This window comes from Pistacia vera, unplaced genomic scaffold, assembly GCF_008641045.1.
Source record: "Pistacia vera cultivar Batoury unplaced genomic scaffold, PisVer_v2 Contig427, whole genome shotgun sequence".
Classification (NCBI taxonomy): domain Eukaryota; kingdom Viridiplantae; phylum Streptophyta; class Magnoliopsida; order Sapindales; family Anacardiaceae; genus Pistacia; species Pistacia vera.
In genome coordinates, this window is record NW_022196254.1 from 679,301 (window position 1) to 695,533 (window position 16,233).

At 33.8% G+C, this 16,233-nt stretch overlaps 1 protein-coding gene and 1 pseudogene across 1 annotated transcript; both read right to left on the reverse strand.

The window, feature by feature from the left end:
• Nucleotides 1–426: 426 nt before the first annotated feature.
• On the reverse strand, nt 427–7,182 carry LOC116143250 (protein REDUCED WALL ACETYLATION 3-like). Its single transcript, XM_031428702.1, has 17 exons — nt 6,924–7,182; nt 6,757–6,804; nt 5,747–5,838; nt 4,958–5,095; nt 4,811–4,867; nt 4,661–4,733; nt 3,785–3,943; nt 3,132–3,281; nt 2,755–3,010; nt 2,355–2,470; nt 2,178–2,264; nt 1,975–2,063; nt 1,791–1,853; nt 1,593–1,649; nt 1,188–1,284; nt 924–1,082; nt 427–771 (listed from the first exon to the last, which is right to left on the reverse strand). Exons 2-17 carry the CDS (start codon nt 6,787–6,789, stop codon nt 766–768), a joined length of 1,632 nt encoding a protein of 543 aa, XP_031284562.1. The 5' UTR covers nt 6,790–6,804; nt 6,924–7,182; the 3' UTR covers nt 427–765.
• A 2,253-nt stretch (nt 7,183–9,435) lies between these two features.
• Nucleotides 9,436–15,861, reverse strand: LOC116143192 (annotated as a pseudogene).
• Between the last annotated feature and the right edge of the window lie 372 nt (nt 15,862–16,233).

Below are 16,233 nucleotides of genomic sequence, written 5' to 3' on the forward strand. Positions count from 1 at the left end.
ATTTTACCCTTTTTCACAATGAAAATTACTAAAAAAATTATGCTTGTGATACTAGAAGGTTATTGCCATTTCTTGGGTGCAAACGTATCGTTAGCTCTATTTAATAAACGATATTGACACGAGCTGCTTCAAATTATTCACATTTAGCACGGATTCCCATGAATCCATGATAGAGGACCACTCTGTCAACTTCAATTCATGGGTCAATTCTAAGTCCTAACCCATAAGGCCATAACAATGTCTATCCCTCAAATTTTAGTGTTTTACCATAAACACTAATAAAACACCAAAAAGCATTTTCAAGGAAACCACAACAATGTATTTGTTCGTGTAAAAGAAATTCCAATTGAGTATACAAATTATTGTTGTTCAATACATGTAACAAGGAGAATTCACAATAAAAATTGCATTAGTATTGAACCTTGGTTTTTTTTTTTTTTTTATGCCAGACGATAAATCTATATCACAGGAACCTACATTTTCTTTTTTAAATGAGGGACAAAAATTGATATATAACGATTCACAATATTACAAGAAAAAGAAAAAAAAATATCTGTGCCACTTGCCGGCCTCTCCCAAATCGAACATCTAATTTTGGCTTCGCCATGGTAACGGAGGCAAATCTTTCCCCAAAATCGCGAAACATTTGCTTGGTAAGTGTATATCATTGAGCAACATTTTTCCAAACCCCCTTATTTCACTCAACCTATACTTGTTTTTGCATTCTTCAATACAAAACCCCTGTGCAACTTTCACTTTAATTTTTCAGGCCTGTAACAGTATCATTGTATTATAAAGTAATTACAGAAGGTTAAGAGAACTAGCACGAAGTTTTACTATTTTAAGCAAAGGCTAAGTATGGGAATATATGATTAACGTTGATGAAATTGTTGCTTTTTCTCAAGTGTTCGCAAGAAACTTACTGGTGAATGAGGGATCAAGACAAGAATGAGTGAAACGCAGTACAAGCACACAGAAATTGCAACTCCGGCGAGAAAGTTAGACAGCAGCCGCTTATTGTCTTTTGTAGGTACAAAAGCTATCTTGAGTGTATTGGTTAATTCAAAAAGTCTGTGAGATACCTGCAGAAGCAAGTCAAGACAGCAAGACAATGCCAGAAAAATAAAAAAGTTAATTTAAAACAATTTTCTCAAACGATAACAAAAAATTAAGAAATATTTACTTACCAAGACATAAATAGCAGTAGTAAGCATGAAATTGAGCATAGGGTATTCTGGGATAAAAGAAAGGAGCCACTTGGGTTGTCCGTTAGGAATGTTTGATCTGCAAACACATACTAAGATGTGAGAAATCATCTGCAATAATTTTGGAGAATAGCAAATTCTTTGCTTTTGGGGCAATACTTAGGGTATGCTAAAATCATGATGTATTTCATGTTTCCAGAAGAAGAAAAAGTATGTTGTTTTTATGGAAAGAGTTCCATTTCTGTACATTTTAATGGAACCAAAAAGAAAGAAAATAAATGACGGTAAATATGTGATAAAGGTAACACCATATACATAGTAAGGTTAATACAGTGAATACAGAAATACAATAAGGAAAAAAAAGAGCAAACAATTTTGTCCACAAACCTCAACCAGATATGGAACTGCGAGATATAGGTTTCCAAAGTTATCTTGCCAAGCCACCTGGTATGACAGGGTTGTGCTGTTAGAGACAAAACTATATATATATATATATATATATATATATGTACGCAAAAGAATAAAATTTAACCTTTTAACCAACATCATACAATTTAATTTAATTATAATGGTCAAAGAACATACGCAAAAAGAGTCAAAGACACATTCCGAAGCTGTTGAGTGAAGTTCCGCAAACAAATGTAAACACTGGAATCACAAAAAGAAGAGTTAAAAACTTGAATAAAGCTCCTTAGATGATCAACTATTTCTACAACCACCCCATAAAACTCCCTAATACATGCTGCACCAAAAAAACCTGTGTACGTACGTAATGGGAATCCATGAAGTGTATGGATGGTACTTGTTGTATGTAACTTTGTCCAGCTTGTAGATGCATTCATACCATAAGTAACCAACCTACAAAGTAACCCGAAAGACATTAAACCTCTAACGTGAATAAATACATAAAATTAATTTATCATATTTAAGTAGTCAATAGCAGTAACATGGTCACAATAGCATGCAACTCACCAATAAAGCAATTGCCACAATGCCTGTTTTGATTGAGAGTTTTTTCTTGGGTTCGGATTCCTCCAATTTCTCCATCCATTTCTCAACCTAATAGTTTAACCATCTTAAAGATTAGATGTTTGATTGTCAGATCAAGAAAGTAAGAAATCCAAGATCACCAAACATTCAAGAAGTTACATTGGGATGACAATAGGCATATATCATTCCGATGATCCATATATAGCGATCAAGTCCAGATCTAAAATGCCACTCATGCAGTCGAGGAAGATCCAGTTTTCCAGGATCACTATACCCTGCCATAGGACAAAACATAATGACAATGATAAACATATCCAGGATACGCAAGTCAACTTGAACTCAAACGATTGGGTTTAGCCTGAATTAACCAAATTCAAGTTCTAATAATAAATGAAATATCAAAAAGACAAGCAGTTGAACTTCATTCAAAGTAAGGTATGAGGAAAGTGAAGAAGGCCATAAAATAAAACCAAGTTTACCACTAAAAAGCATGCCACAAAGAAAAGTAGTAAAACTTGAGGGAATGGATTCAGTGCTCTGCATCTGCTAGGTTACTTACCCAGTAAAAATGAAAAAGGACTCCACAGTATATCAAAAACTCCAGGAACTTCCCAAATCAAGATGACCACAAGAAAGCATGCCAGAATCTTCACAATCATCACTGATCTTATCTCATTGTACTTGTTAAAAATGCCAACAGCTCCATACACCATTATGGTGAAAAGCGTGTGCATTGGGCAGATATAGTACAGCATATAGTCATTGTTGAGAACAATACAGCAAAATGCCACAAAGAAATTCAGCCGCCACATCATCTGCATCAAGCAATAAAGATTTTGAAGATTGTTAGAATGTTATATTTCAAAAAAAAAAAAAAAATCATAACTTATTACAGTTGCAGTAAATAATGCTAACAGTCCAGAGAAGAAAAGAAACCTGAGCGAAGCGTGGAAGGCTAAAATCCTTTCTAATGTAATAGTAGGAGAAGTTACCAAACCCAGTCATCCAAACATATGCAGCAATAAAGATACGTATCGCGTTGTAAATCTCAGTAGCAGCAAAGTAATGGTACATTAAAAACAGGACCTGTGGAAACAGAAAATGATTGTAATGCCACCACGTAACGATTACAGTCGTCATGTATGGTTCACAAACAGAATAAAGCTACACACACAAGCAATCTCCAACATAAGAAAAAGATAAGGTAGCATATTCTGTAAAAACAAAAATTGTGCTGAATTCCACTCATCGTTGGGCAATTGATGGAACTTCTTCGAATAATGCATTTACAGAGAGGATAAAAGTAAAAACACGAGCTTAATTTAGTCTGAATAAAATTAATAGCCATCAAGAGATAACATATCTTACAGCCAGATGAAGAAAAATAGGTGAAGTAAAGATATGAGCAAGAATGCAAATGGAAAGTGTGTATCGTCATAATTCAAAGTATTTATTTTATTATCTGAACATATTTCAAAATAAATTCAAAACAAAGAAAACCACTTCGTTATAAATTTTACTTTTTCCCCAAAGTCATGATAAAGGCATGATTTGTTTAAAAGCTACAAGTTTTATTAAGAAATACTTGCCTGCATCCATCCTTTCCACTCTTCAGTCTGATGCCGATTAAGGTATAGTATGGTCTTTCCAGAAAATGTGGACTTGTCATTATGTTTCTTCAGAGAAGTCATAGCTGAAACTATGACAAGAAGAAGGTAGAGAAAAAGGAAAAGATCGCGATTGTAGTTCTGTGAAAGAAAACCCACAAGAGAGGAAAATAAAATATCAGAATTCACAGCACAATCAAGCCTATCATGATTATCAACATGCAAGTACAAACCACAACCCTAGAAACCTCATCTATAGATCATTTTTTCAGTAACATAAAAATCTCTAAGATATATGCCACATAGGCTTCAATTATTTTCAGGTTAAGCATCATGTTTATTATCTTCTAACGAAAGACACTGTACATATAAACTCTATGTTGTCTAACCCACCAAATCAGTAAATAAATAAAATATAAAAAGATAAGACTATGGTATCCACAAAGAGAAAACACGATAAATATAAAGCCTTAAATAAGTTCTTATATTACAAAATTATCTGGTATGAGTTGCCCTTAGCATAAACATTTAAATTCTATAGCACAAAAACTATCACATCCAAGTTATATCCCCTCTGACAAGAAAAGGGTAAGATGCCCCAATTATATCTTTTTACAAGTAACAGTATCACTAAATAAAAGATGAAGAAGAAGTAGATAGTAGAGAGTAAAAAAATAAAGTAAGAAAAAAAGGGATATGCAGAACATGTTTCAAATTTAACTGGATATCAGAGCCCTTCCAAAACCACCTAGCATATTTATACTATTACACTTGAGTGAGGCATGTCAGTGCAAAGCAATCAGAAATGAAAGAATAAATAAACATAAGATTTATATTTCAGTTTCATAAAGAAAGTACCTTGGTAGAATAACCAATTACATTGGTGCGGTCACATAAATAAAAATAAAAAAGAATTCCCCCAAACTCAGCCCTGCATGCAAAATTTAGTACTATATATAAGTAAAGAGAAATTTGTATATTACCCATCTACAAAATAATATGACTTACATTGCTCTCAAAGTTGTCCGATTTTCTAGCAAGAAAGCATCATCCATGGTCAGAAATCTGAAAGACCAAGTGGAGAAAAGGTAAGAAAGACTTTATGACAACAACCATAACAAATTCCAAGAAATTTAGCACATCACAAGAGGTGACCTAATCATGTTTGTTTTAAAGGACGAACTATGAAGCCTTGCAGAAGCTGATCTTGTGAGGCCTCCTTCCAACAAAACAGCACGATCAGCTTCCTTGATAGTCTCCTTTTCCAATTCATCCAGATTGGTGTCTGAATGGCTGCAACCAAGGAACGTACGTGTTAAGATGTTTCGGCATCCATTTCAAGAACTAATTATAATTTTTACAAACTTATTACAATTTGTTCTATCAAGACAAAAAAACCTTTCATAAACACAATCTTGTCCTAAATAAAATACTGTTGATGCCCACCATCCCTATTATCCCTAACTTTGTTTTTCATTCCCATAAGAAACAACAAAAAGTGGTGGGTTTTGCATAACTCTGAGCAGCATATAGCAAGAGGGCCATAAGGCAGATCTCAACAGATACAAACAGAAATCAATTGAGCCAAAAATAATTGGAAAGGAAGAGAAAGCACATCTACCCCACATTATAGATAAAAAGAAATTCAGTATAGAGTGAATGGATGATTGACTTTTATTCCTTTGCTTTTTTACAGAATGACAGGATACTTTATTACTGATAATTTTTAACAGACCAGTCTTCAAAAGAAAACTCGTTCTAAACACGGTGCTTTCCAGAAGTTCCATATTCTTGCATCCAGATACACACAAAAAACTTAATCGATTCAATGTTTATTAAAAAAAAAAAATCTCTTTTCATATACGCAGAAAAATAAAATAATAAAACCCATTTTCCATCTTCCACTGCACCAAGTAAACACGTGCAAGTGGGAAAGCGACTTACACTTTAGAATGAGATGAATGTTTTTTATATTCTAAAAACTCTGAATATATCCATGCAACAAATACTGGGATTATTCCGAGCAGAAATGACACCTGAAACATGCAACAAGAGCTTTGTTATGTATGCAGGTAACAATTACTCAGAAAAAAATAAAGTTAATCAATGATACAGAATAGCAACTTTGAACAAATTGCCATCAGCTTACCTTAGTAAAGCAGATAAAATTACAGTTCCCTCAGTAAAATATGTACAAGATAATTTGAAAAAGTATAAAATATCTATCTTGAACTGACAAGAAGTTAGACTAAGCATACAGACATTCCCTCTGAAAAAGATTTTTCAAATTATAACACTCGAATTCGAACATCCAACAATGAAAAAATTGCTTCACATAATCCTATTAATAGTCATCAACTGTATCCAATTAATTTCATTAATTGTATCCAATAGATTTCACTTAGGCGGTCAACATGCTATGTTGGAAGGTGAACAACAAGCACAAGAAATGATCCAACGACTAACATAAGGCACGAAAGGCCAATTCATTAGAATAAAGTTGCCACAAGATCATATCACAACACATAATCAAGAGTTTGCAACAAATAGTTCTGATCTATGAGTACTAATGACTTCAAACCTTAATAACTATTTACTCACAATCTTCAAGGTCACACCTCTTTTGCATGCCCAAGACATTATCACAAATCCAGTAATCAAAGTGCATTACTTGAAAATCAGTTACCAGAAACTCGCAATTAACTAGATGTTAACTAAAAGCCTCCATCTTGCTCAACTAGCTTCACTTTCCAAATTTAGAACTTAAATCATCAAACTATAATCAATAAAAAATACAAAAAATTCTGCATTACAACTTAAATTCATTGCATCCAGAAGATCTACAGGTAATTAACTAAAGTCAAAATTAAAAAACAAGGTCTTCAAATAAAAACGCGTTTAATTAACATTAGAAGAAAAATCAAATAATACGAAGAAACTGAATGAAACTACACCTGTCCAGGCGTGATTGACCCGGAAACCACCATTTTGGATCCGTAAAACTGCAAATCAATGCGCATTAGATATCAACGCCGGAACATTTAAAAAAAATTAAAATTAAAATCTAAAATCTAAAATCTAAAATCTAAAATTTGAATTTGAGATCAATAAGGTGAAGTACCAGAAGAAGAAGAAGCAGAAACAGAAAGTAAAAGCAAGGAGTGAAGGAGTGATGTCTAGGACATGGTGATAAATATGAGTTAGAAAAAAGAAATTAAAAAGCGTAGCGTAATAGATCCAAACGAAGAGAATGAGTTTGCTTAAAGAAGAGAGAAAATGTTGGACGATGCGTCGTTTTCACTTCTCTTCTTTCTCTCCGCTCTCTAAAACGGTCGCTGGTTGTTGTTGTTGTTGATGCTGCTGTTGTTGCTGTTGGATTTGGTTTTTGGTTGCTCTTTTGCTTTCGCTTTGACGCGCTAAACAATAATATTACCATTAACAAAAATTATTATATAATTTAATTCTATTTTATCACGTAATTATGTTTTAAATATCACGAGTACGTGTGAATATCTTATTATTGGATATTTATGTTTCCAAAAAAAGGATAATTAAGTAAATATCATCTTAATCTTAACTCTTAAATAACAGTATCTCTAATTTAAAATTAATTAACTAACGTTCTACTTGATTATATATTTTATAAGTATGAAAGAGTAGTAATGATTACTGCGATGCTTCTTGGGATTACTCAGCTAAGGTTGCATAAGATTATTTCGTAATGTATCTTTTAATCGGATCATTATCTTGTCGGGACATGTTTGGCTTATTATTATTATCCATATTCTCAATCCTATTCTCCAAATAATGCTTGATACATTATTCTAGAAATATTATCTTATTTTTTAAATTACTTTTAGACCTCAAAAAATTATTAATTTCATTAAATACCCCCTAAAAAAAAGTTTAAAAATTAACAAAAATACCCCTGTAACCCATACTTGCCAGATTTCAGCAACCACCATCGGTGGTAGCTGGAATCTGCCACAACGGTGAATTACAAACGAAACTGGACGGTAATTCACCGATTTGGCCTTTTCCAGCCAGATCCACCGTGGATCTGGCCAGAAAATGCCAGATCTGGCCGTCGCTGAAGGCCAAAGATGGCCGTCGTTTTGGCCTTTTTTGGTAGTCGACAGCCACGGCAGGCCGTAGATCTGGCCTTTTCCAGCTAGATCCGCGGTGGATCTGGCTGGAAAAGGCCATAATAATGAGTTATGACACAGATCTGACCGGTTTGTGTCGTAACGCGATTTTTCGACCAGATTCCGGCGGTGGTGGCTGGAATCTGGCACTGCAGGTGGTGGGGGTATTTTTGTCATTTTACATGTTGTGGTATTTATTAAATTAGCAAACTTATGGGGTTTTTTTATAAATTTTACCTCGTAATACTCCCATATTCAATTATCTAATACTACCCCTAAAATCCTATCCAAAATAACAAACCAAACGCACCCTAGTAATCTTTTATTACTCAAGTAATATGAATTCTATTTTTGTTCCAATTTTGTCCTTACTTAATAACAATTCCGAACACAGATAAATAAAAGGTATTTCCGTAAAATAACATTCAAGTATTTTATGGTTACTATCAACAAAATACATTAATTATTTATACAAACACCATAATAATTTATCAATAGAGATTGGCTCATTACATAATCTTATCATTTGTTTTTTTCACAATTTTGACATGATAGTTTGCAATTGGTCAGCTCTCAAAGATCCATTACAAACTAACCAATTATGAGTTGTTATGTCAGGATTGTGAATAAAAATTTATAAAAAAAAAATTTTTTGGTAATAAAATATTTGTCAAAACCAAATGCAATTACTTAATCTATACCCACTAATATTATAAATGGAGCAAGTAATTAAAATAAATAAAACCAAGAAAAAATTGGAGGAGATCTAAGCCTAATAAGTAAAGTAATAAAAATAGAATCGTTGACTCTGAGACTCTGACCCTGAGCGTTGATCATAACAACTACGTACGGTTGTTGGTGAACAGTCAAATCAAGAGAGTGGAAGTTTTATCCTGACCGTTGATATTGATTACTTGGTTGAATGAGAACTAGTGCATTAATTAGTGTAGAGAGTTAGCGTATAGGTTAAACATAATTAAGAAGTGTAGGTGAAGGAAAGCACCTAACCGTTTTATTTAAACGATTTTTGAGATTAAATTAACTAAATTTAAAATGTGTTAAGTAGATTTTAATTACTTGTTTAGTGTAATGGACTGCTGTCTTTAGACTATGGTTTGTTTAGATAGCTTGACAGTTAAACAAAACCGGATATTAATATTTATTTATGGAAATAACGTAAACAATTTTTCATATTCGAAAAACATTTGCTTGGTAAGTGATATCATTGAGCAACATTTTTCCAAACCCCCTTATTCACTCAACCTAACTTGTTTTTGCATTCTTCAATACAAAACCCTGTGCAACTTTCACTTTAATTTTTCAGGCCTGTAACAGTATCATTGTATTAAAGTAATTACAGAAGGTTAAGAGAACTAGCACGAAGTTTTACTATTTTAAGCAAAGGCTAAGTATGGGAATATGATTAATGTTGATGAAATTGTTGCTGTTTCTCAAGTGTTCGCAAGAAACTTACTGGTGAATGAGGGATCAAGACAAAATGAGTGAAACGCAGTACAAGCACACAGAAATTGCAACTCCGGCGAGAAAGTTAGAAGCAGCACGCTTATTGTCTTTTGTAGGTACAAAAGCTATCTTGAGTGTATTGGTTAATTCAAAAAGTCTGTGAGATACCTGCAGAAGCAAGTCAAGACAGCAAGACAATGCCAGAAAAATAAAAAAGTTAATTTAAAACAATTTTCTCGAACGATAAAAAAATTAAGAAAATTTACTTACCAAGACATAATAGCAGTAGTAAGCATGAAATTGAGCATAGGGTATTCTGGGATAAAAGAAAGGAGCCACTTGGGTTGTCCGTTAGGAATGTTTGATCTGCAAACACATACTAGATGTGAGAAATCATCTGCAATAATTTTGGAGAATAGCAAATTCTTTGCTTTTGGGGCAATACTTAGGGTATGCTAAATCATGATGTATTTCATGTTTCCAGAAGAAGAAAAAGTATGTTGTTTTATGGAACAGAGTTCCATTTCTGTACATTTTAATGGAACCAAAAGAAAGAAAATAAATGACGGTAAATATGTGATAAAGGTAACACCATAACATAGTAAGGTTAATACAGTGAATACAGAAATACAATAAGGAAAAAAAAGGCAAACAATTTTGTCCACAACCTCAACCAGATATGGAACTGCGAGATATAGGTTTCCAAAGTTATCTTGCCAAGCCACCTGGTATGACGGGTTGTGCTGTTAGAGACAAAATACTATATATATATATATATATATATGTACGCAAAAGAATAAAATTTAACCTTTAACCAACATCATACAATTAATTTAATTATAATGGTCAAAGAACATACGCAAAAAGAGTCAAAGACACATTCCGAAGCTGTTGAGTGAAGTTCCGCAAACAAATGTAAACACTGGAATCACAAAAAGAAGAGTAAAAACTTGAATAAGCTCCTTAGATGATCAACTATTTCTACAACCACCCATAAAACTCCCTAATACATGCTGCACCAAAAAATCCTGTGTACATACGTAATGGGAATCCATGAAGTGTATGGATGGTACTTGTTGTATGTAACTTTGTCCACTTGTAGTGATTTCATACCATAAGTAACAACCTACAAAGTAACCCGAAAGACATTAAACCTCTAACGTGAATAAATACAAAATTAATTTATCATATTTAAGTAGTCAATAGCAGTAACATGGTCACATAGCATGCAACTCACCAATAAAGCAATTGACAATGCCTGTTTTGATTGAGAGTTTTTTCTTGGGTTCGGATTCCTCCAATTTCTCCATCCATTTCTCAACCATAGTTTAACCATCTTAAAGATTAGATGTTTGATTGTCAGATCAAGAAGTAAGAAATCCAAGATCACCAAACATTCAAGAAGTTACATTGGGATGACAATAGGCATATATCATTCCGATGATCCATATATAGCGATCAAGTCCAGATCTAAAATGCCACTCATGCAGTCGAGGAAGATCCAGTTTTCCAGGATCACTATACCCTGCCATAGGACAAAACATAATGACAATGAAACATATCGGATACGCAAGTCAACTTGAACTCAAACATTGGGTTTAGCCTGAATTAACCAAATTCAAGTTCTAAATAAATGAAATATCAAAAAGACAAGCAGTTGAACTTCATTCAAAGTAAGGTATGAGGAAAGCGAAGAAGGCCATAAAATAAACCAAGTTTACCACTAAAAAGCATGCCCACAAGAAAAGTAGTAAAACTTGAGGGATGGATTCGGTGCTCTGCATCTGCTAGGTTACTTACCCAGTAAAATGAAAAAGGACTCCACAGTATATCAAAAACTCCAGGAACTTCCCAAATCAAGATGACCACAAGAAAGCATGCCAGAATCTTCACAATCATCACTGATCTTATCTCATTGTACTTGTTAAAATGCCAACAGCTCCATACACCATTATGGTGAAAAGCGTGTGCATTGGCAGATATAGTACAGCATATAGTCATTGTTGAGAACAATACAGCAAAATGCCACAAAGAAATTCAGCCGCCAATCATCTGCATCAAGCAATAAAGATTTTGAAGATTGTTATGAATGTTATATTTCAAAAAAAAAAAAAAATCATAACTTATTACAGTTGCAGTAAATAATGCTAACAGTCAGAGAAGAAAAGAAACCTGAGCGAAGCGTGGAAGGCTAAAATCCTTTCTAATGTAATAGTAGGAGAAGTTACCGAACCCAGTCATCCAAACATATGCAGCAAAAGATACGTATCGCGTTGTAAATCCAGTAGCAGCAAGTAATGGTACATTAAAAACAGGACCTGTGGAAACAGAAAATGATTGTAATGCAACCACATAACGATTACAGTCGTCATGTATGGTTCACAAACAGAATAAAGCTACACACACAAGCAATCTCCGACATAGAAAAAGATAAGGTAGCATATTCTGTAAAAACAAAATTGTGCTGAATTCCACTCATCGTTGGCAATTGATGGAACTTCTTCGAATAATGCATTTACAGAGAGGATAAAAGTAAAACACGAGCTTAATTTAGTCTGAATAAAATTAATAGCCATCAAGAGATAACATATCTTACAGCCAGATGAAGAAAAATAGGTGAAGTAAAGATATGAGCAGAATGCAATGAAGAACAGATGACAACGGAACCAATGTTGATGCTATTCAAAGTATTTATTTTATATCTGAACATATTTCAAAATAAATTCAAAACAAAGAAAACCCTTCGTTATAAATTTACTTTTTCCCCAAAGTATGATAAAGGCATGATTTGTTTAAAAGCTACAAGTTTTATTAAGAATACATTGCCTGCATCCATCCTTTCCACTCTTCAGTCTGATGCCGATTAAGGTATAGTATGGTCTTTCCAGAAAATGTGGACTTGTCATTATGGTTCTTCAGAGAAGTCATAGCTGAAACTATGACAAGAAGAGGTAGAGAAAAAGGAAAAGATCGCGATTGTAGTTCTGTGAAAGAAAAACCACAGAGAGGAAAATAAAATATCAGAATTCACAGCACAATCAAGCCTATCATGATTATCAACATGCAAGTACAAACCACAACCCTAGAAACCTCATCTATAGTCATTTTTTCAGTAACATAAAAATCTCTAAGAATATGCCACATAGGCTTCAATTATTTCAGGTTAAGCATCATGTTATTATCTCTAACGAAAGACACTGTACATATAAACTCTCTGTACATAAGACTATGTTGTAAACCCACCCAATCAGTAAATAAAAAAATATAAAAAGATAAGACTATGGATCCACAAGAGGAAAACACGATAAATATAAAGCCTTAAATAAGTTCTTATATACAAAATTAATGGTAGAGTTGCCCTTAGCATAAAATTAAATTCTATAGCACAAAAACTATCACATCAAGTTATATCCCTCTGACAAGAAAAGGGTAAGATGCCCCATTATATCTTTTACAAGTAACAGTATCACTATATAAAGATGAAGAAGAAGTAGATAGTAGAGAGTAAAAAATAAAGTAAGAAAAAAAGGGATATGCAGAACATGTTTCAAATTAACTGGATATCAGAGCCTTCAAACCACCTAGCATATTTATACTATCACTTGAGTGAGGCATGTCAGTGCAAACTGCAAAGCAATCAGAAATGAAAGAATAAATAAACAAAGATTATATTTCAGTTTCATAAAGAAAGTACCTTGGTAGAATAACCAATTACATTGGTGCGGTCAAATATAAAAATAAAAAAGAATTCCCCCAACTACCGCCTGCAAAATTTAGTACTATATAAGTAAAGAGAAATTTGTATATTACCCATCTACAAATATATGACTTACATTGCTCTAAAGTTGTCCGATTTTCTAGCAAGAAAGCATCATCCATGGTCAGAAATCTGAAAGACCAAGTGGAGAAAAGGTAAGAAAGATTTATGACAACAACCATAACAAATTCCAAGAAATTTAGCACATCACAAGAGGTGACCTAATATGTTTGTTTTAAAGGACGAACTATGAAGCCTTGCAGAAGCTGATCTTGTGAGGCCTCCTTCCAACAAAACAGCACGATCAGTCTTCCTTGATAGTCTCCTTTTCCAATTCATCCAGATTGGTGTCTGAATGGCTGCAACCAAGGAACGTACGTGTAAGATGTTTCGGCATCCATTTCAAGAAAATTATAATTTTTACAAACTCATTACAATTTGTCTATCAGGACAAAAAAACCTTTCATAAACACAACTTGTCCTAAATAAAATACTGTTGATGCCCACCATCCTATTATCCCTAACTTTTTTCATTCCCATAAGAAACAACAAAAAGTGGTGGGTTTGCATAACCTGAGCAGCATATAGCAAGAGGGCATAAGGCAGATCTCAACAGATACAAACAGAAATCAATTGAGCCAAAAATAATTGGAAAGGAAGAGAAAGCACATCTACCCCACATTAAGATAAAAAGAAATTCAGTATAGAGGATGGATGAGTGACTTTTATTCCTTTGCTTTTTACAGAATGACAGGATACTTTATTACTGATATTTTTAACAGACCAGTCTTCAAAAGAAAACTCGTTCTAAACACGGTGCTTTCCAGAAGTTCCATTTCTTGCATCCAGATACACACAAACTTAATCGATTCAAGTTATTAAAAAAAAAAATCTCTTTCATATACGCAGAAAATAAAATATAAAACCCATTTTCCATCATCCCTGCACCAAGTAAACACGTGCAAGTGGGAAAGCGACTTACACTTTAGAATGAGATGATGTTTTTTATTCTAAAAAACTCTGAATATATCCATGCAACAAATACTGGGATATTCCGAGCAGAAATGACACCTGAAACATGCAACAAGAGCTTTGTTATGTATGCAGGTAACAATACTCAGAAAAAATAAAGTTAATCAATGATACAGAATAGCAACTTTGAAAAATTGCCATCAGCTTACCTTAGTAAAGCAGTAAAATTACGTTCCCTCAGTAAAATTGTACAAGATAGTTTGAAAAAGTATAAAATATCTATCTTGAATGACAAGAAGTTAGACTAAGATACAGACATTCCCTCTGAAAAAGATTTTTCAAATTATAACACTCGAATTCGAACATCCAACAATGAAAAAATGCTTCACATAATCCTATTAATCGTCATCAACTGTATCCAATTAATTTCATTAATTGTATCCAATAGATTTCACTAGGCGGTCAACATGCTAGTTGGAAGGTGAACAACAAGCACAAGAAATGATCCACGACTAACATAGGCACGAAAGGCCAATTCATTAGAATAAGTTGCCACAGATCATATCACAACACATATCAAGAGTTTGCAACAAATGTCTGATCTATGAGTACTAATGACTTCAAACCTTAATAACTATTTACTCACAATCTTCAAGGTCACCCTCTTTTGCATGCCCAAGACTTATCACAAATCAGTAACAAAGTGCATTACTTGAAAATCAGTTACCAGAAACTCGCAATTAACTAGATGTTAACTAAAAGCTCCATTTGCTAACTAGCTTCACTTTCCAAATTTAGAACTTAAATCATCAAACTATAATCAATAAAAATACAAAAAATTCTGCATTACAACTTAAATTCATTGCATCCAGAAGAATCAAGGTAATTAACGTAATTAAGCTAATATTTAATAAGAGTTAACGACTTTTCTCACCCAAAAAATGGTCCATTGATGTTTGCCCACCATCAGACTTTTAAAAAAATATTTTACAACCCAAATAATATGTTTTCCTCTGGTTTAGGTGGGAACTACAATGATTTAGGGGGGGAAAAAAAAAATTCCCTCTTTTTTCTTTTCTGTTTTAGCCTCTTCTATTGCCAGCAATTGTCGGCATTGGGGAGTGCTGGCGACCAAAAAATCAACCAACTAATCACAAATACTGCAAATAAACATTCATCAATCGTCTTTCAACCCAATAAACACAAAAACCGAACGAATCAAACTCAATTAATCGATCAAAACTTGAAAGTGGGGAAGCTTCAATCGTCGACAATTGGTAAGCAAACGGGATCGAGAACATTAGGGCTTTTGGAGAGGAAGATCCAGGGAGTCGATTGGTGATGGCAAGGACAATTTCTGACACCAGAAATGACTGAAAATCGGCTTAGAATTTGAAAGGTTGCCTGGTGCACGGCCAGCGATCGACGAGCAAGGGACGGTGATGGAAGTAAGGGTTTTGTAGAGTGGGTTGTGGGGAGTGTGATGGTGGTGTCTAGGGGAATTTCTGGTAAAGAAATCAACCAAAAATCCGGCTTAAAGAGTCAACTGTGGGAATGGAGGTGGTGGTGGGAAATAGTGACTGATGACGGCAAATGGAGGTTTGTGCTTTGTAGAGGAGGTGATGGGAATTCTGTGGGTGGTCTTGAAAGTGATTTTGAACATTGGGATCAGCCGAAAAATGACAGAAACTGTCGACTATGATGCTACTAACGTGCTCCATCTCTCGCTAACGTGTGCCGTCCCTTTTCTTTTCTTCTTCTTCGACAACCAAATGTTTGTTGATCATTTTATCCTTGCTAATAACAGAATTTTGACCATTTTACCCTTTTTTACAATGAAAATTACTAAAAAAATTATGCTTTTGATACTAGAAGGTTATTGCCATTTTTTGGGTGCAAACGTGTCGTTAGCTCTATTTAATAAACGATATTGACACAAGAGCTACTTCAAATTATTCACATTTAGCACGGATTCCCATGAATCCATGATAGAGGACCACTCTGTCAACTGCAATTCATGGGTCAATTCTAAGTCCTAACCCATAAGGCCATAACAATGTCTATCCCTCAAATTTTAGTATTTTACCATAAAC

Excerpts from the sequence above, each read along its gene's own strand:
- LOC116143250 (XM_031428702.1), bottom strand. The coding sequence starts at position 6,789 with ATGGTGGTTTCCGGGTCAATCACGCCTGGACAG. Across the intron at positions 4,734-4,810 it reads CGGACAACTTTGAGAGCAAT|GGCTGAGTTTGGGGGAATTC; the intron begins GTAAGTCATATT and ends TTTTGCATGCAG. Across the intron at positions 1,854-1,974 it reads ACTTCATGGATTCCCATTAC|TGTTTACATTTGTTTGCGGA; the intron begins GTACGTACACAG and ends TTGTGATTCCAG.